General features: G+C 36.5%; 1 protein-coding gene across 2 annotated transcripts in view; it reads right to left on the reverse strand.

Annotated features, from left to right (window-relative positions):
- Positions 1 to 598: 598 nt before the first annotated feature.
- The window catches only part of LOC126818831 (nucleolar protein 4-like), a 150,763-nt gene continuing 128,617 nt past the window's right edge, over positions 599 to 22,744 (reverse strand). For both annotated transcript variants that reach the window (XM_050546466.2, XM_050546465.2), the window contains exons 6-7: positions 7,347 to 7,656; positions 599 to 4,599 (exon numbers count right to left, since the gene is read on the reverse strand). In XM_050546466.2, the coding sequence (XP_050402423.1) occupies positions 4,439 to 4,599; positions 7,347 to 7,656 (471 nt within the window). In that variant the 3' untranslated portion in view covers positions 599 to 4,438. The remainder of the gene's footprint in view (positions 4,600 to 7,346; positions 7,657 to 22,744) is intronic.

A 22,744-nucleotide genomic window follows, 5' to 3' on the forward strand; every position in this document is an offset into this window, starting at 1 on the left:
TGGTACAAACTAGTCACTCTCACCTTCCAAAATACAAAACAAATAAAGAGCGCCGATAAAATATGCTATTGGCTATAAATTGTCCAGACCTTTTTTTCAGGACAGTGTATTCCGAAGCGGCATTTTTCGACACCGTAACATTATTTAATTACCACATGTGTTCTTACATAGTAGAAATCATTGAAATCATTCAGTTATATTCGGAATGTGTGTATCCACTATCCCAAAAACATACGACAAACAATGATATAGCTGTAATATATAACTAGGCATAAACGGTAATATGGTAATAGTCCGCCCCAAATGCTTGCGTATCTAAAAAATTTTATATAAATTAGACAGACGCGGTTTCGCCGCAGACGGCTGGGCGAAAATAGCCAGAGTAGACAGGTTTTTAAATGTTTTTAAACGTTATTGTGTTGTTGTAGAAATCAGTATCATATCAATTTAATTTAGCGGTCTTCAGAAGTTGGTCATTTATCAAGACCCTGGAGCACTGCTGTGACACAGGATATCACATTATACGATTTGCTGAAAGGTCAAAAATGACGAATAGCAGTATTCATCGTAAAACAGAAAACAAACTACTTTTATGCAAAAGAAAGAAAAGTGCTCACGATATGATTAAAATGAATTTATGTTTTATGAAATTACAATAGGATATAAGGATGGAAATGACAACAAAAATAAATATTGCACAAACTTGGTGTCTGATATCAAGTAAAATATTAAAATTGCACTTAGGCAGGACAATGAGGTGTACATAAAGGATTGATGTTAAACTAAATAAACAAACAAATAGTAACAAGTAAACGATAGCAAAAAAAAAACAACCCAAAAACGCTTCACATGTTTTACACGGCAATACTATATACCGGAAAACAACCGGAAAACACCGGAAAACACCATTTTATACTGAATACCGGAAAACACTGGAAAAACATTAAATATCGGAAAACACACTAAATACCGGAAAATACCCTAAATAGGTAACCCGGAGACTAGCACCCTAAATAGGTAACCGGAAGCCTGGTTAGTTTCTGCTTTATAGTATAGACCTTCTCCGGGTTACCTATTTAGGGTGGTTTCCGGTATTTAGTGTGTTTTCCGGTATTTTGTGTTTTTGCGGTGTTTTCCGGTATTTAGTATAACATGGTGTTTTCCGGTAGTTTTCCGGTTGTTTTCCGGTGTTTTCCGGTATATAGTATAGCCCTGTTTTACAGGAGGTCGATTAAACATTTATTATATAACAATTATCTAATAACAATTTCGGGACCCCTGCACCTTATTCCATTAAAATTCGGACGAAACTTGATTTTGAATTGATAAATTTCAATTTCTGTAGTCTGGAAATTCTGTGACTAAATGTTATGTATTGTTGATAATTATTGTTGAGAAACTAAGACACCCACATATAGGTCCTTTACAAATAACAAGTTTTCATTTCACTACTCAAAATGCAACTGCTTTATACGGACCGATACTTAGCTTTAATTTTAGTACTTTCTATCAATTTACGAAATAGGGTGGTATATATGTTTAATTAGATTGCATAAAAAGCGAAATACATTAAAACATAATTATACAATATTCAGAGTAGGGAATGCACAGTTACCTGTATTATGTATATTAATCAATAGTGAGAACTAAATCTTTTTTTTCTGGCACTTATAACAATTCAAACCTAACATTAACATGTTAAAGCATGTTCTAATTACAAAGTATATTTGACGTTTATAATAATTTATACTAAACAAATAGGTTGCCTGATAACGAACAATGACCCACTAATAGCTTTGTCTTCTAAGCTCTGCAAAAACTTTTTCAGTGATGATTTACACAATTATATAGCAAAGAATATATTTTCAAAAGTGGGATAAACCTGGAATTGGTTACCGAATATCATTGAGGCTCGGTCCAGTCGTGTCCATTCAATGAGCTAGACAAACCGAACAGATCGGTTGATAACTCAGATCTCTAGAGTGGTAAGATGATTTTGTAGCAAAAGGGCTCAACACTGGATATTATTAAAATATCGTTGAAAATCAACATGAGTTTTATTTGCAATAAGTTAAGAAAATATTAGTTGATAATCGCAACCGCTACTGTGCTAACACGTGGTGATCGAAAAATTGTTGAAGTTCAGTAGAAGAATTTATAATAATAAGTTAGGGCAACCCTTAACAATTTCAAAACGTCTAGTTGATAATTGTGGCTATCATAGTTTGTAACTAAGTGGTCATCAAAAGTCGCCGAAAAGCACTACACTTCTTCCTTCCGTCAGGATAGGGATGCAATACAAATTTAAGAAATATTGGTTGATAGATTTCCTAACAAAACAGTCTTAACTCAGCCATCAAAATCGATGAATATGATTTTTTTCCCTTTAATCAAATGGACAAATCGTACAATTTTCAGAAAGATCAGTTAACTAGGTTTGGTACAAAATGGGCATAATTCTGGGGCGTTCATCGGAAATTTTGCTGAAAATCATCAAGGTTTTTACCTTCAATGCTCTAAACTCTACATGATTTCGGAATAAGGAGAATACCTCGATAAATATCGAAAAAACACTAAAAATTTATATATACATTTCGGAACAAGGAGCATACCTCGGTGAATATCGAAAAACACTGAAAATTAACATACATCTATTATTGTGGCCTCTAGTAAACTACAAATAATGTGAACGACATACTGATGGACAAACGATTGGACAGGTTCCCTGAGTTCCCTTACTAGGTTTTCTTTTATATAAATTATATTGTTGGGTTAATCATACGGGTTTAAACAAATAATGAGTAATGCAAAATGGCATCCAAATCAATAACCCCAACTGTAACCCTGCAATTTGAATTAAGATTTTCAAGCCCGGGACGGTGGTGGTGGTGGCTATGCTCAGTCCCGAATAAAACTATTTAAATCTGAGATTAATACTCATTCATACATTTTTAGAAACGTATATAAATAGACATTAACCAGTTAATTCCACACCCACATGTGTCAAACCTACAGACCTGACAGACCTGATCTATACAGGAATTTAAAAGAAGTAAGTCATACAAATATGTACCAATGCTCAATAAATGCACCGAAAATACAGGTATTTTACAAGACGATAAATATTAAGAATCTTAAATGGACTCTTATCTAAGTAACTAACTAGAATAAACATATACGATAAAACAATATATACACACTTACAGCCCACGCACACCGACCACCATATATATAAAATTATAATTGATGGTCGCTCTTAGCTTGTATATATGAAAAATAAAATGTTGAATAAAGAAACACAGTTTCTTTCCTCAGTATTTTAGTTTTTTAATATATATATAATGGAATAAACATATACGAGTAAACAATATACACACACTTACATATATCTTATATATATCGCATAATTCTGTGTTTCTTTCCTCATAATATCATGTGGAAAAATAGATTAAATATTTGAAATATCAGTAAAACATTGACTAGAAAAATATATATTACAACCATCAGTAAAAGGCAAATTGATATTCATTCGAATTTTGTTTAGAAAAGTTCTGGGAGAATACCTCAATCTCTCGCTAACCCGTGGACAACAATAAAATATTACATTTCGTTCTGGGCATAAACAATTAGTGTCAAGTTTTTTTTCGCACGTATATTTAACGTTAATATAGTTTCTGTTTATTGAAAGGTCTGACACAGACCTTTAATTAACAAGTTGAACACTTTTCTGGGCATATTGAGGCATTGTCTCAATTTGCGTATGACAATATTTTCGACCATATTGTAAGGTCGGTGGCATTTAATGTCTGTCAGATAAAAAGATACGAAAGTATAAACTTTTGGTTTAGGATAAAACAAAGGTGGTGCTGAAATGTCGTCATTCTCAATGACAGACTGTATGATACAGCACGCGCGTGCTAACCATTTGGCCATCCACCCCCTATAAATAAAGGACAAAAGATGATATCATTATTACCCTGATTGCTAGCCTAATAAAAATTGTCGTCGATATCAGTCGTGTAATGTAAAATTTATGCACACCAGTTGGCTTCTATTACATGTTTATAAATATTCTTAATTCTGATGAAGAAGTAATTGTTCAAGTTCATCTGCTGATCTGTATATAAATAAAGGACAAAGGATGATATCATTATTACCCCGATTGCTAGTCTAATAAAAACTTGTTGTCGATATCAATTGTGTAATGTAAAATTTATGCACACCAGTTGGCTTCTATTACATGTTTAAAAATATTCTTAATTCTGATGAAGAAGTAATTGTCCAAGTTCATCTGCTGATCTGTGTATAAATAAAGGACAAAAGATGATATCATTATTACCCCGATTGCTAGCCTAATAAAATCTTGTCGTCGATATCAATTGTGTAATGTAAAATTTATGCACACCAGTTGGCTTCTATTACAAATATATAAATATTCTTAATTCTGATGAAGAAGTAATTGTTCAAGTTCATCTGCTGATCTGTATAAGAAAGCGGCTGATTCTCGATATCCTGCTATCAACTGTTTGATGGTGGAAAGCTCTGTTCCACTCAGTTGACTTTTGTTATTCTGTTTTTTCATACTAAGATCTGTAGGGCCTGTAATAAAACAACTTAGAATATATTTTCGAAGGACTGTTGCCTATTATCGCAACAAAATACAAAATGTTTTTAAAGGTAAATTAAGATAAAAACAAGAAGCCAACAGTTAGTCTGGTGTCCACTATGCCAAATTTAATTATTTGCCCATAAAGGTTCTTGCAATCACATTCATCGTTTGTGATCCCCCCCCCCCCCCCTTAGCATACTGAGTCACAATGAGGAAATTTTGAATATTGAGTTATTGTTATTTTCACATTCTCCAACTCATTACATACATCAATTTGATGTATAGTTTGTTTGAATTGGGCAAAAATTGACTGAGCTGTGTCCATTAGAAGCTACCCAACTCACAAAAGTAAGTTTTGAGAAAAAGCAAGTCAAAGATTTGGTATGTTCCAAAACAAAATCCCATAGCAACCAGGCCATTTATCTGCTGTTTTGTCGTTGAATATATCTTTCCATGGGTTTTCAGGGGTGTTGAAGACGAAAATCGTAGTGAAAATTTGATCCGACTATTTCCGCAATTTATTTGCTATTTTGTCGTTTAATATGTTTTTAATTTAGGGTTTCAAGGGTACTGACGACGAAAATCGTAATAAATGTACCCCTTTCGTAACGAAACATCCACAATACATACGGCATAATATTCACATGATAGTGTTATACTGGAGAACAATCTATTCATTAGTAGTCTGTTGTGTATATTATAACTTTGGAGAGATTAACTGTTGTTTTTTTTTCTGCCACTTATCAGAGTGAATCGCATGAAGTTGCCCAAAAACATTGCCCAAAAACATGAGATATCAAATAATCACTACTTGGATTAATTATTCGGAGTAAATAATGAGTTGTCGACGGCTTTATCATTGACCCGTGACAGTTGATTAGTAATAGTATTACTCAATGACATACACCCGCTTGTCAATTAATTTACATCATCAGCCATGTGGTTTCGATTAACACTCAACGGCAATCTATATACGATCAGAATTATTTTTTTTTCTGCCACTTATCAGAGTGAATCGCATGAAGTTGACCAAAAACATTATCGCCAAAACCAAATTTTTATCGATGTCTGGGCCAATCAGCAAACGAGTTGTGTAGACAGCATGGCAACAGGCGGAGTTTATTTATATTTGGGGGGGGGGGGGGGGTAAAACTCGATTGTATCCGTTCAAAATCAATTCATCGACAATATTTTGATCATATTTGTAAATTAAAGATGCTCCGCTTTACAACGATGCCAATTATTATGCAAGAGGAATGACCGGTCGTCCCGCTGCGAGCGAAGAAAAATAACTAATTTCGCCGAGAATTTTAAGAAATAGGACAGATTTAAGAATACGGTACTCTTTCAAAACGTTCAAATACAGGGCCCTTATTCACGAAAACTTAAACTAAGATACAATCGAAATTTTAAGAAATACTGCAATTCGATTGGCCGACCAGTAAAATCAATTTGCATATATCCAATGAAGTTGCAGTATTTCTTAAAATTTCGGTTGTAACTTAGTTTAAGTTTTCCTGAATAAGGGCCCTGGTGTTTTAAAATGTTTTATTGCTATTTTGATCTTTTGTGTCGATAGATAGTATATTTATAGATTCGTTTTTGTGAAAATCTCAATTTCGATCAAAACCAATATTTTCACTTATTTTGTCTTTATCTCATTATTGATTCGCGCGCTCGATCCTGCATTGGCCGAGAAAGTTCATCCAGATTTTCCGACGTGGTTTCCCCTTGTCAGTGGTGCAGAACGGAGGGCCTGACAAGGACAGCTGTCTAGTCCTTCGGATGAGACGAAAAACCGAGGTCCCGTGTATACATTAGAATGCACGTAAAAGATCCCTTGGCAGTTGGAATTCGATATAAGAGTAGGCGATAGTGCCGCTGCCCGGGCAAAATTTCCCTCATAGCACACTGTATGGCGTATGCCCGTCTTCACTAGCCCAGTATAGGAGCAGAACAGTAGGACGTTAAACCCCATTTCATTTTGATTTCATTTTATAGATCATATAGGAATCACATTGTTTATCAATCTGCTCAACCTAAACAAAAAATGCTGAATATCAAGGTATTTATGTATTAAAACTATACACCAAGTTTCACCACTTCCCCCAATTAGAAGCAGAGTAATTGTAACATCTCGGGCAATACCCGCGTTCCGAAGACATGTTGGAAAACAAAGCGTAGCGATAGAGCAGTGGGAGCGGGAAGAACACCGATTACATGTTCACGCCCTCGCTATGCGCACCGCATCCCGACGACGTTCTTTCTGCGACCAAACAGACGTGAAGTGGTCCTGTCGTAAGCGTGATGGGGGCGTAGTCAATTACTTGCCTATCGAGCCACGCTGATTGGAGCGGGTTCTACGCTGTCCCTGCTCTCACCACACTTTTCAACTACGACCTCGCCAAGCGGCTATAGTGCATGTTTCACACCAGCGTAATCAGGTCTTTGTAACAGGGTAGCAAGCACGTGGTAGGAGCGTCATGTCAGCGTGGCGCGGTCTTCTAGGGCGTGGTGGCAACGTGATTGAGCGCGGTGGGAAAGTGGCTGGAGCATGGTAAGAGCGCAGCGAGGACGTAATGGGACGTGGTGTACGCGTAGTGATACCGTGGAAAAGGGTGAAATTTCGGCGATTTTGGGCGTAAAAAGAACATTATAAGCACGTAGCAAGTTCTTCGCTATGCGTGAAAGCGAACTTCAAAGATATAATTGAACGTTTTGTTTAATTATTACTAACCGAATTCACCATTTTGAACGTTATTGTTCTGAATAACCGGATGCTGTAAAACTGTTGGGTGGTGATGAGCCGGATGCTGATAACCAGGAAAACCAGGCCGAAATAATCCGTTGCCATTGGCGAAAAAGGGGGAAGGGAAATCCGGAGCGGGTCTGAAGGCAGGGGCTTGAGTCTGGTGGCGAACAAAGTCGTTATTTGTGGGAGCATTGCGATCTGCATGTGGTTGACTGTTAGCTTTAGGCGACTGGGTAGTCTGGGGATGAGGCGCAGTTATCGTTGGAGTAACAGGTGCTATGGTCATAGATCTAGCCTGAAATATAGAGACAATTTTGATAAGAATGAAGATTTTAGTGTATTAATAATAATATATTTATTCGTACTATGAGTACAATATAATACAATACACTTACAATAATAAATATATGTCTATATACTTATTTTGTACAAAGGTATTCTAATATACAGTTTAGATGTTCTTTATGTTTATTACTTCTGTCAATAAGATAAATCATATCAGAAATAGCACCAGCGGTCATAGAAACATCAATGTTAGGATTATTTTCATCACATCGAACAACTTTGTACAGGATGCAATTAATGTGTATTACTGTGATAGAGAGTATATTTGCCTAAAGGTGTGATGTGGGGGGGGGGGGCACCACACACAGACAATTACACAAGACAAACCTATGGGCAAGACAGAAAATACAGACACTACAAACAACAAACGCACATATCTGATGAATTGAATGGATTCGGGAGGGGGGGGGGCTAGCCGTCATCGTCCAATGCGCTGTATAATCCCGCGCCTGTGTGATACAGGCATTACTCAAAATGAAAAACAAACTAACAATAAGGGAAGCAATTCAAGTAAAAAGAGGAGGGAGTGGAATATTTCCCATACTAGTGTGTATCAACGTCGGCTATGCGCTACATGAAGTATAAATGTAGACACGTTGAAGGACAAAACCTTTAAAAGTGACCACTTTCGTGAAATGTAATAAAAGGCGAAGTGAAAGGGCTATACTATATACCGGAAGACACCGAAAAACACCGGAAACCTACCGGGAAACACCATGTTATACTGAATACAGGAAAACACTGGAAAAACACTAAATATCGGAAAACAAACTAAATACCGGAAAACAACTATGGCTATCATCGCTTGACAAAGGATACCACTCCGAAATGTGCATCACGATATAATCGAGGAACGACCCGTCTATATTAGTTGTAAGGGTTTTTTTCTTTGTATATTTTCATGTAATTTTATTTTTATATTTGTTAATAGTTTTAAATTGGATAGGCCCCGCACCAGACGCCCACTCCTCCCCACGCCCACTCAACTACCAATGGAATTGCCACAGCTACGAAAAAGATTCCAGCCATCACCAGGCTTCCACCAACCACCACCAGGCTACCACCAACCACCACCAGGTTTCCACCGACCACCACCAGGATTCCACCAACCACCGCCTGGATTCCGCTACCAGCACCAACCAAGTCGACAACCAAACCAGCACCAACCGAGTCGACAACCAAACCAGCACCAACCAAGTCGACAGCATTACCAGCACCAACCAAGTCGACAACCAAACCAGCGCCAACCAAAACAACAACCAAACCAGCGCCAACCACCTCCAGAGAATGCAGGTGTTGTGAAAGCCTTTTTTCAGGTCCTCCACCACTTGATCATTATGGAGAGTCAGGAGAATGGAACACCAACCAGAAGTTTCACTTGGAAGATCCAAGATCTGAATAAGTTGGTGAAGCCGGCCATGAAGACGCCACTACCATTCAGACATTGAACTTGAAATGGGCCAAGGACGTCGCCTCACCCTTGTCGACACACTGCCGAGCCCTGCTAGCGGAGAAACTGGAGTACCTGAAGTCACGTCACTTTACCACTTTACCAAAGATGCTGTACAAGAGTACTCTAGCCACCCCTAGTATGGGCCAAGAAGTCCTACGGCAAGCGACTTCAGGATAGTGAGAAGACAGAGTTCCATCGCCTACTGTCCACGGTCTCTAAAACTGTCACGCACCCTCCCCCATCACCAATGCATATTACACACAACTTTCTCCGGGACACACCAAAACGAAACACACCCAACAAGAGAAAATTATCCGCTGGAAAAAGCACTTGCATTAACATTCCCTCGAAGCGTGCATCTAGATCAACCAGTTCGCCCCGGGTTGTGTCTGGCTCATCTACTTCCTCGGGATCTACATCGCCACTGAACGCGCTTGTCGACTGTCTGTCCCCTAGATCGCCCATCATTCCTAACCCTAGAATCACCACCAGATCTTCCACCAGATGAAGGCGATCACTCAACCTATCGCTAAAGAGACCTCACGGTTACAAAGGTAAAGACGAGAAGGATTTATGGTACCTACCACCCGTCATGGCACAGACCCTGGTTATTGGATAATGTAACCTGGCTAGGATTGTATCCTTCCTCGGGGGGTGGGAGATCCATAGCTATTCTGGGGCCAAGATCAGTCACATCAAATAGATTCTCAAAAACTACATGTGTCCTGCACAAGAGGAATGAGTGATACACGCCGGGCTCAACAACATGGAGGAAAGTGGACCAAGGATACACGAGCAGATGCTAGATGTAGTCACGGTCAACTGAAAGGTAACGACGCCATCCACTGGAGCCCAGACACGGCCAGAGAGATCATCAACTGCTGGATGAGGAATTTAAACTAGGATTAGGGAAAAGGAATGAGAAGCCGTCTTTAGGACAGACAGTTGTCAATTTGAGCGACAGACTTCTCAGCCCCCTAGAAATGAACATTCTTGATAAAGGCCTTAAATTCATCCCAACCCCCACAATAAGACCCATAGACCCCATCACCCAGGCAACCGATCGCCTTCCAAAGAACACTTTCACGGACTCATTTTTTTAGGAACAAACCCGGCAGTTAAAAAAATTATTCACAGAAAAATCCACATGGAAACCACCTAAAAAGTCATCATCACCAGCCATTCTAAAAACTTTTGACGAAATGAACACAGAAATATCACCCCTTCAACCACAATCACAAAAAAACCAATCTCAACCGAGCAACTAAACCAGCATTAAACACCCTCAAAAAAGACAAAAACATAATAATTAAGAAAAGCGACAAAGGTTCGTGTTGTGTCATAATGAATCGCGCAGACTATATCTCTGCAGCAGAAAAACAATTAAATAATCCTAAACATTACACTAAATTAGACCAACGACATCTCTATACGCTACCAAAAATACATAAAAATCCAGAAACGGAATGATTTATACCTAATAAATTACCCAAGGGGCGCCCAATAATATCAGACTGTGGCAGCGAATCATATAACGTATCACAATATATAGACCATTTCTTATTACCCCTAGCATGCCAACACCCATCCTACCTAAAAGCCACTAACGATTTTATTCAAACAGTTAAGAGTCCCTGAACACACCATTTTAATATCATCGACGTACAGAGCATGTACATGAATATCGATAATAACACAGGTATTGAAGCAGTTAGGAAAGCTTTTCTTAGGAACCCACAAGCATCTAGGCCGGACGAAGAAATCCAAATCTACTCGACATTTGTCTGAGGAGGAATGATTTCACTTTCAACGACCAAGTATACCTCCAGTCTTCCGGAACTGCGATGGGAAAACGATTTGCCCCGAGTTATGCAAATCTCTTCATGGCGGAGTGGGAAAGGGAAGTTCTGCCGCTCTGCCCATTAAAACCAGATTTCTATGGACGTTTTCTAGATGACGTTTTCATAGTCTGGACAATCATCATCTATCTGTCAAATTAACCGCAAATGTAAGTCATAACAGCATAGATTTCCTTGACACCACCGTCCTTAAAAGTAGCAACACCAAAAACACAGGTCAACTGGAAACTAAAGTATTTTTCGAAGAAACCGATACACGTCAATTATTGTTCAAGGGCTCCTTCCACCCCAAACATACATTCTCTGGCATCATAAAATCTCAGATTCTCCATTTTCATAGGATATGCACAAAGAAGACGGACGTTGAGTCAGCATGTACGCTGGTATTTAGCAAACTAAGAGAAATGGGATACTCCAAACGCTATCTCTGACGTATAAAAAAACAACACTCTAGCTGGACTTGCCGCCAAAGGAACAAATAATATGCAATCAGCAGTTAAAACCAAAACTTGTGGCCATCCGAGATGTCAAACCTGCAAAATCATAAACATATCCGACCATTTCCATAACAAAACATCTGGCACACAATTCCCAATATTAGACCAACTTTCATGCAGTAGTTCAAACATAATTTATTTAATTTCATGTAGACAATGTGACAAACAATACGTAGGGGAGACTCAGAATGCACTTAGGGAAAGAATTAAAGATCACCGATCAGACATAGTCACCAAAAAAGACAAACCGGTCTCTATTCATTTCAACCAACCAAATCATGATATTTCTGATCTCATTGTCACGCCAATAGAAAAGACCAAGAGCGACTTTGAAACTGCAGAAGAAATTAAAACGTTTAGGCTAACAAGAGAAAAAATATGGATTGACAAATTGAAAACAACAGCCCCCCTAGGTTTGAATATTCTTACGGCTAGCGCAGTAGTCCGTTTTGTGGTTCCATTTAGCGCAACAGCAGCAAGTGCATCCAAAATCATCAGTAAACGCTATACTGATCTCCAACAAAATCACCCGAAAATCTTCACAAAGAAACTTATAATTGCATATTCTAAAAATAAAAATCTGAACGACATCCCATTGCACAGTAAATTAGATTAAATAAGACCAGTCTCCACCCTAACCGTTAGTAAATAAAATCAACTAGATATAACAATCCCTAGCCCTAACCCGGTGATGTGGAACAAACACATTTTTAGAAAATCCAGTTCGTAGTAGGAAACACACTACGGTGTTTTCCGGTATATAGTATTGTCGAAGTGAAACTAAATTGACAATACTATATACCGAAAAACACCGGAAAACAACCGAAAAACAACCGGAAAACACCATTTTATACTGAATACCGGAAAACACCGGAAAAACACTATATACCGGAAAACATCCTAAATACCGGAAAACACCCTAAATAGGTAACCCGGAGCCTGGTCCTCTGCGTGCGGTTTTGGACCAAGTGAGCGCCGATGAAGGAAGGTCAAGGTCATTACGATGTTCGCTTTACAAATAGCCCCCCCACCCCCCCAAAAAAAAAATTCCGATTTTTTTCTCCAAAATTTTTTGGACGGAAAAAATTTTCTGTCACAAAAAAAAAAAAAAAATTCGAATTTTTCCGAAAAATTGGTTTTACAAAAAAACATTCCGTAGAAAAATTTAGAATTTTTTTTTGAGAGAAATTTTTGAGAAGAAATTGTTTAAAAAAATCTGAAAATTCCGATTTTTTTTTCTCCAAAATTTTTTGGACGAAAAATTGGATTTACAAAATAATTTTACAGAGAAATTTTGGAGAAGAAATTGTTAAAAAAAAATCTGAAAAGAAATTTTTCTTTGACCGTAGGCGATCGCTCGCTTGTATGTTAATGAACTTATTTCATCAGCGCTCACCTGGTCCAAAACCACACACGAGGACCAAACTCCGGGTTACTAAATAGCGACCGGAAAACTTAGAAGAGTAAACTGTGCCCGAGATTTTGTTTAGAGAGCGCGCCGCGCCGCGCCGCTCCGGGAGGGATCATCGTCAGAGTGGGACGGGGGTGGAATAGATCTCTCGTTCCTCAAGCCATATTATTTCTACAGTCATTGTCATTAATCTGAAATTACGGGATGATATACGAAAATGCAGGTTTACTTTGAAATAGTGCAAATGATACTTTTCCATCTACAATCTTCAGATCAAAGGATGCAAGTTCTTATACAGTGCAGTATAATTTGTGCAACAGAAGACATCTCGAATATCGATTGTCGGAAAAAACATTTTCACGGGGCCTTTTGTTTCCGAATACGCATTGGGTGTAAGTCTTTAGCCACCAGGAAGTGGTTAACATAGTAATGTTTTATTACGATAGTAGTACATAAAACAAATTGGTTGCCTGAGGTTCTCTGGGAGAAAGTAGCCACATCGGCTAGAGTCCTCTATTTCAAAAACAAAAACAACAATTGCTTCCTTGAAAATTTATCGATCAACCCTTTTTACAGACGTCCAGCTTACAACTTCCCGTCAATGTAGTAAGATAGAATATGTACTTTTCTCATGGACAATTGGGCGAAAGCTGGGGTTTTCTAAAGGAAAACTGGTCAACAAGTTGGGGAAAAAAGCTCGAAAAGTAATCCAGAAAAAAATCATGTGTGCGGCCCTCGGAATATGATGGAATATGTTGAATATTATTATGATTCAAGTGATTATATTTGATCCGGGAATGAAAGTAAGCTCAGAAACAAGTAGATTTTTAGCCCTTCCAACGAGATGGATAGCTCTTGGAAAGGATAGACACTTTTCAGATTACAGCCTGTCCAAGAATTGCGTGGCATCCATTTCGTTTGGTGATTAGGACACATAGCGGTTAAACCTGGAACTTCAACTCGAACTATTCAGAGATTTATTAACTCGCTTTTGATGATACTTGCTGTTTTATAATGCGGTTTTTTTGTTACCTAGGGAGGAGTTGGCCTAGTCGCGCCTTCCACTAATTCGTACCACCCTGATTCCAGCGTTACTGGTAAGAATCAGGAGACCGGCGCAACCGGCATATAGTGTTTAATCTACTGAAATACCGAAACACTGAAATTTACTGAAAACAAAAATTAAAATACAAAATATAATATGGTAAATGATGGAGGTAGACTGATTGCGTCTTTTAAAACATTCAAAACATAATAGGCTTCAACAAAATTTTGGAGAAAATAAAATCGGAATTTATTAAAAAAAAAAATTTTTTGGGGGGGGGGGGGTGCTATTTGTAAAACGAACATCGTAATGACCTTGACCTTCCTTCATCGGAATCGGAATCGGCGCTCACTTGGTCAAAAACCGCACACAGAGGACCAGGCTCCGGGTAACCTATTTAGGGTGTTTTCCGGTATTTAGGATGTTTTCCGGTATTAAGTGTTTTTCCAGTGTTTTCCGGTATTCAGTATAAAATGGTGTTTTCCGGTTGTTTTCCGGTGTTTTCCGGTATATAGTATGGCCCAACTAAATAGGGACCAAAACACGACAATACATTATAAACGTGTGGAAGAATTTAAGTGTATTAACTACAAAGTTTGGGCATAAGTCCTTATTTCTCTGAAATGGGAAAATATGTATTCTGCAGACATAATACGGGTCACAGTAATTGATCTCAGAATGTTTCAGATCAAAGAGGTGGGCAATATGTTTACATCATAAACTAGTATGTTCATTCAACCGATAATAATATGTAATTATATTACACTATTTTAAAGCATAGAAATGGAAGCAGTATCGTAGAGTGGGGCTACTTTAGACGCTTTATCAATAGAAAATGTAAGTGACATTGTTTTAACAATGTAATCTGATTTATTATATTTCTATAATGTGCACATAGCTTCAGTGTTTCATCATGCACAGTTATTGTTATGTTATATGTGGTCTCCTGGTGTGGAGTTGGGGATAACATGAGGGCTAAAGTTACCCCATGTGATGATCTAACTTTAGACCAGTGGTTCTCAACCTTTTTTGCCAAGGGCGCGCCTTGGAACACATGGATAAATAGCGGCACACCTGGCTAATTATATATGAAAAATATTTGAATTTTACAAAATAAAAACATGGTATGTCAGACAGCATAAAACCATAGACAGAGACTAGTCATAGACACATAGAATGACTCAAACTAAATAAGGAAATACATAGCTATGAACCTCTTAGTAGACACCTGTGAATATTCAATTGAGATCACGTGGTTTTTCGCATTTTCTTAGTGTGCCTTCAAAATTTCGCGGCACACTATTAGGAAGATCTCGCGATACACCTGTGTGCCGTGGCACACTGGTTGAAAATCACTGCTTTAGACGCTTATACCAAATTGTCTCAAATCTGCTTGTGAGGCCAAAATAATATGGGCTACACGGTCTATTTTCGACCAACGACAGTTTACAAAAATATCACTTAGATTTTCTCTTGAAAGAGCGTCTAAAGTAAAGCACACAAAAATATCATTCAAGTACATGTACCGTTGTTTTGTGTAAATGATATTTATTTACATTTAGAATATAGTCAACTTCGAAACCTGACCACATTTTGACACAGGGCTTTTCAAATAATTTGGAATATTTCAGAAAGTCTAAAGTAGCCCCAAATCAGGAGTTGTTTCGGTTGTTAGGGGCAAGAACAAAACCTTACCAGATGATTTCTTGTGACAAATGAACTAAGGAGTGACAAAATTTACAGCAAATGACAAAAAAATGAGAATTTTGCCAATATTATTTATGTTACTATGCAACAGAACATGTTACTGTTAGGGATATAAACTTTGGTTAAAAATGTAAGAATTGAATATAACAATTAGTTAGTTGCAAGTCCTGAAAATTTGATGGTTTTTGGGAAATGTTTTAAATATCATCAAAACATGTTGTGGTCTAATAAAGTAACCCCGCTCTACGTCACGCCTCGTCACGCCAACATTCAAGTTACAGCATGAATTAGTGACTATAGTAACATCTAATACGTATTAAAGTGGAAAAAGTTGTCATTTTGAACTCTTAATAAAACCGGAAGTTATATTTCTTGACCGAACTTTTTATATTAATTATTGTTAGTAAACGTCAGGGTTATCATACACACAAAGTTCAAGGGTCATGGAAGGGTTAAGTCACCATCTAGAAGGTGTAAAAATTCAATGTGAAACCGGAAGTAAACTAAAACGAAATTCAAAAATCGGCTCCCTAAGAATTGTTGCCATTTGGAGTAGCTTCAATACAAAAACAAAGTTTTCGAAAATCGGAATTAAAATGGCGGCTGAATATCGATTTAATTGTCTTTTTGTAACAAGGTCTTTCAAATTGAAAGATAATATCTGGGGTTAACACCGCCATGTCATTTTTTGTCTATTTTTTAAATGGAGAGAACTATTAATGTTCGGCAAAATTTTTTTTTATTTATATGCCGTTTTGAATGCATCGATGTGTTCCTTATTCCTACCAAGTAGTGACGAACATCCGCCATCTTGAATGTCAAAAAAAATCACAAATCTTTGATGCTAGTATGTATCGAGAGAACTTCCGAATTTCGAAAAACCATCAGTCAGAGCCCATGGGATTCGATTCGTCCATAGAATCCAAAATTGAAAACCCGAAGAAGATCAGTTGAGAAATAACCAAGATATGGGCAATCGGAGATTATTTTTCTGTCTCATCCGTAAAACACTTCCTGTTCGGCAAAAATGACCCAATTTATATTTAATAAATAGATCCACGCAGGCCAACAATATCTACGTTGACAAAATGATTGCACTATGTAGAGTTTTGGCTGCACAATCTGACTACCCCCCCCCCCCCTACACACATAAAAAAAATAATAATAATAACACTTACAGAAACAATACGTGTTTCGACCGAAGGTCTGAAACACATAATTATTTATTCGATGTTATGCAGGCCTACTTACCCGTCTATTAAATAAAATCCGATAAATAAATAACAATATATTTAACCGGTATTTTATTTTAATTGTCTCGAGATAAGAAATGGTACTACTGTCTGTAGTTTATATATAGGCCTAGATTCACCATGAAAAGTATGATGCGAATCATTATTTCGATAAGCAAAACTGACATGTTGTTATTTTTTTTTTCTTTCTTGAAAACAACGATTGATTTTGGTATTATTACATGCATTAATAAAGAAATTAAGTTTGTCTGGTGAAACTAAAGAGATCCAATCTTACTAAAATTATTTCAAGACCATAAAAGTTTGGTTTTGAAGTAGTAAAATACCCGTCAATTTATAGTAACATACCAGATACCACGCTATATAGTGTTTTCTGTTTTGCATTTCTTGTGTGGGCTACTACATATTATAATTTGTACAATTATATAACTTAATAATTCCGGTTAGTCGCTAAAACTTATAGTTCGGTTTTAACGTTATTTTATCTGGATTATCGCCCTTTTTATTGTGGAATTTTGTCAACTTCTAAGCTATGACGTCATTTCCAAAACAACGGCTTTTTACGTCACGTCATTCAGTCAGCGACGGCTGTCTTTCAATTCAAGACAGTCTACATTTCCTATAATTTGCTTCTTTGTATTCAGTTTTGTTTGTTTTTGTGACGGGTGGAACATGCGCCCTAAATTTATTCAATTACCTCAATTCCATTGAATACTGAAACGTTTCTATTCATTTAGAGTATTTAGTTTTTAGACTACTTTTTTTTTATACATTTCACGATACTTGTAGGCTATAGTTGAATTTTACTAGCCTACAGCATGCTTGTAGCATAATCATAACAGATCATGACTCATGCTGACATTACACAATGATTTCTTTGGGTTGTATTCCTGATTGTTTTCAAATTGGAGTGAAGTCTGTGTCACTACAGGCCCGGGACTGTACAGCTCAGTGGACGCTTACGGCTAGCCCCCGGATCCATTCACTCTTTTTGAATTGTTTGTTTATTTGTGGTTTCTGAGTATGATGTCTTGTCCATGTATTTGTTTTTATGTGAATTATGTGTGGTGCAGTCCCCCTGCACTTACTATTAGTTAAAAACACGCATTTCTGTATAGTCCAACAGTATTAGATACGTTCTCGTAGCTATCTCGGACCATAAAAACAAACAACATATCAACATATTGCAGGAAATATATTTTTTGACATTCAGTCACGTGATCAGCGAAGATTGCGAGATACTGTAAACTCGAATTTAAATCTTATTTTCTTAGCACACATACTAATTATACAGTGATTATAGTACAAAGTCCATAGAGGACAGATCCTACAAGCTTATGCCTGCCAGGGTGCTGGTCAGTTTATCCAACGACCGTTTCATCCCGGGATTTTTCATCCCAACCTATTTTTTATCGGGCTGTTTCATCCCCGGCTGTTTCACCCCCTTGTTATTGTAATAGCAGTTAATTTACTAAAAACGTCGGATAAGTAGGCCTAACCAGCGCAAACGAATCTGTGTACAGTTCCAGTTTGATAGTGATACGCAAAGATCACCAAAAATCACAGTAAATTACATACAAAACAATGTACCATGATGAATGACTTTCTACAAAAAAAAAAAAACCCTGTTCGGCAAATATAGTGAACGAGTGGATAAATCAACTATTACTTATGTCTATTGTCTGCCTTGTCGGCAGGTTTATCTTGTAGATTTTTGTTTTGAGTGTAGTGCGGTCTATGGTGGCCCATGGTCGCAATAGCGTTTTTTGGGTTATTTTTTTTTATTTCATTTAAAATAATAAAAAATAAAAGTAAAAAAAAAAGAAACATTTTTTTTTCTTTTGTTTTAAAAAATCAAAAAAAAATTATTTTTAAAATTTAAAAAAGAAATTATTTTTAAAATAAAAAAATTTATAAAAAAAATTAATAAAATATTTAAGATTAAAAAAATCTATAAAAAAAATAACATTTTAATTAAAAGAAAATTAAGTGAAATAGAAAAAATCAAAAAAGAATTCTGCACGCTGCCCATCGTCGTAATAGTGTCTTGATTATCCAGACTCGGTATAAAGTCAGCCTACGACAGCTATCATTAGATTCGAGTGACCAGAAATACCTCGTGGCCCATTGTTGCTATAGTGTCTCGATTATCCTATGTGACATAACCCGAGCGACAAGAAAGGAGTCTGTAGTTATCTCCCCTTCCGAAAGGAAAAAAGTAAACAGGCATCAACACGTGAAACACGATTTTCCACCCATGACGTCTATGGACTTGGATATATGTATTTAGGAGATAAACACCTCCTGTTTCGCATTTAGAGGGGTGTTATTGTCCAATAGACATGTCCTGAGATCATTAGGACCCAAGACGCGTTAGCGTCGAGTGTTCTAATGTAAAATCTCAGGTTATCTCCATTAAAGTAGTGCGCATAATATTAATACGCAGTGATTTTTCTAATTTAGAGGGGTGTTATTGTCCAATAGACAGTGTCTAATCGACCAATCAAAACGCAAGATTCACCCTTAAGCATGTTACAATTATACATATGCAAGTCAATAGAAATGAATAATCAATAGACTATAGAAGCCTGGCGTCATTTAGACTAGTCTAACTAGAACTAGGCCTACATACATAAAGTCATTGACTTTAATAATACCATTCGGCCTACTAGTGCACAAGGCCTATTCTCCCCTCAAAAGGCTTATGTAATGTTTTTAAAACACTTGGTCTCCCTGAGGACAAGATCCTCACTATTCCCCCTAAACATCTCCTACGGCCAGAGACGGTGCCAAATTGTATGACAGAAACTATATTGAGAATTGTCACACATGAAATTTTTTGATGTTCTTCGGGAATTTACAAAACATAATTAATATTTTTAATAGATGATTAGACAGAGCATAGCGATATAAGGTACGACTCAACCAACGGCAATTGCCACGTCTTACGAACTGTAGGTAGACTGTAAATTACTGTCGAATTTCAAAAGTAGTTAACAACTTTGAAACTAATCCTCGAAGTATAGGCCTACTACTAAGTAGCCGGGGGGGGGGCGAATGGTTAGCACGTGCGCGCTGTATCATAAAGCCCGTCATATCATAAAGCCCGTCATTGAGTCAACTGGCGTGATTTCGAATCCCCGGTTGTACGTGACAAGGAATAGGGTGACCTGTCAAACCTCGTGGGTCTGTCGTTCAGATTATCCTGTGTGGGATCTATGAACAACGTATAGACTCGAGCGACAAGAAACCAGTCTATAGTTACCTCACATCAAGGCACAAGTAATTTTAACTAAAATCTATTAAAATTAAATTTTAAGTTACAATCGATCTTCGTGAAACGCATAAATTTAAAATTTCACTTTCATTTTAGTTAAAATCTATGTTTGTGATTTTAGCTTCAGTTTTTGAGACACCCCTGCTCTCCCTGAGGCTGAGGACAGTGAGGTCATAGCTAGTCCCCCGCTACGACCACAGGAACTGGTAAGAGGTGCGAAAGTGCGATGGCGCACAACATCAATTTCAAAGACAAAATAGAGCATGATAGCCTACGTGGACTTCGTCTGGGGCCTGTTTAACTAAGATAAAATCCAAAATTTAGTATTTGATTGGATAATAGATAATATTAGATTTAGTTTAGTGCTTAGTCAATCAAAATTGAAGTATCTACTAAAATTGGATTTTATCTTTAGTTAAAAGTTCCGTCACTCACATGTGATGTGAGATAACTACAGACTCGTTTCTTGTCGTTCGAGTGTACACCTTGTTCATGGATCCCACACATGATAATCGAGATACTACTGCAACAATGGGCCACAAAATGTTTCTCGTCGCTCTAGTCTAATGATAGCTGTATACTGGGTCTGGATACTCAAGACACTATTGCGACGATGGGCCACGTCGGGAATTATTTTTTATCTTCTCTTTTTCAATTTTTTTTTTTTTCATTTAATTTTTGTTTTTAATATTATTTCTTTTTTATTTTTTTAAATATATTTTATTATTTATATATATATATATATATATATATATATATATATTGATTTTTTTTTTTATTTTAAAAAGATTTCTTTTTTTTTAAATTTTAAAAAGATTTCTTTTTTTTTAAATTTTAAAAAGATTTTTTTTTTTAAATTTTAAAAAGATTTTTTTTATTATTTTGTAAAACAAAACAAAAAAAATGTTTCTTTTTTTTTTTTTACTAATATTTTTATTATTTTAAATGAAATACAAAAAAATAACCAAAAAAACGCTATTGCGACCATGGGCCACCATAGCGGCCCCCCTGCACTTACTATTAAGAGTATTTGCTTTGTTGAGGTTTTGACATAAAGTGAGGAGGACTTTAAATGAAAGAAGAGCCGTTATGAGGTAAATCACGTGATAACAACTACCGGTTCTATAATAATTTTAAACGATTTAGATTCACATTATACATTGCACAGATTCTTTATTAACAAACCGATTTTGATAAGACTTACAGAATACGCACTAAATGATTCAATTAATCGTTAATCATCCAAATTCTAACTGAATTAAAAGTTTTACAAAGTTTTAAAAAAAAAAATGAATTATATGACGTCACTTTAAAAACGATGTGGGTCAAGTATCAAATTTCTACTCCGACAATCGATTGCTAATAGTTAATACTTTCCAAAAATACCAAGCTATTGGCATTCGGATAAGAATTGTTTGACAGGTAGGATTTTAAAGACTAACATTCGTTTTCAAAATAATGGCACTTCCGTTGATTTTTATCTTGATGGGATTACTCTAAACGGTTGATAGACGACTTCTATTGACAAATATTTTTAAATATGGCAAAATTAAAGAAATTGGAAATCTGAATTCGTCTTCAGAAGAGAAGTAATCGGAAAAATTTCTGTCGGCATTTTTGGCTTAATACATCGATTTATAACGGATTCTGAAAGTTTCAGCTTGAAAACTTCAAAAATAATAATAAAAAAAATGTTACGCACACAAATTTCAAAGTTTTCAAATTTAACCTTAAAATTAGGCAATACGCAGGCGTTGTAGAGGCAACAATGTCTCAACCTAAAAGGTGGCAAATACAAACAGCTACAAATTGATGAAAACTGCATTCAAGTTGACATAAAAACAAAAATGTTTCCTTTGATGTCTAATATTGGTCTATTTTCGTCGATGACGTCACTTCCTGTAATCATTTTTAAATTTTTGGTTATTCAATCACCTGTTGAACTAAATACCTTTCAGGTAGTATAGAGTATAATTCTGTAGAATATGTGCTCAACAAGAAAAGATAATTATTAAAATTGATCAAAAACTCACGAAGTTATAAGCCTAAATATAGCGAGAAACATTTCACCCGGTCGAAAAAATGATCTGAATAATAAAAGGATATAACTGAGACTTGTATTGATGTAATTGGATAGATTTGCCGTTCCAAAAGTTTTAGAAAAATGGATCAACCCGTTTAAAAACTCGACGGGTCAGAAAATGAAATGAAAATATCCGCATCCGCAATATGTACAGCGAATAGTTACATGTTTTAAGTATGCTATTCAGGTTTATATATCTCAAAGTTTTGCTTGTCAACCTCATACAAATTTTGGTGCAAAGACATAACTATTTATTTCTCTGTATTCAGAAAAGCATTCAGAATAACGGACATTTGAGTCCGGCAAAGAGACAGAATTAACATTGAAATCAATGGTGGTCTGCATCCACGTCATTTACAAGAGTTATCTACCTTGCATCGCTGTTAGTCTTTTTTGAACGAGAGAGAGAAATGGAAATGAAATGAAATGGGGTTTAACGTCCTACTGCTCTGC

This window comes from Patella vulgata, chromosome 4, assembly GCF_932274485.2.
Source record: "Patella vulgata chromosome 4, xgPatVulg1.2, whole genome shotgun sequence".
Classification (NCBI taxonomy): Eukaryota; Metazoa; Mollusca; class Gastropoda; family Patellidae; genus Patella; species Patella vulgata.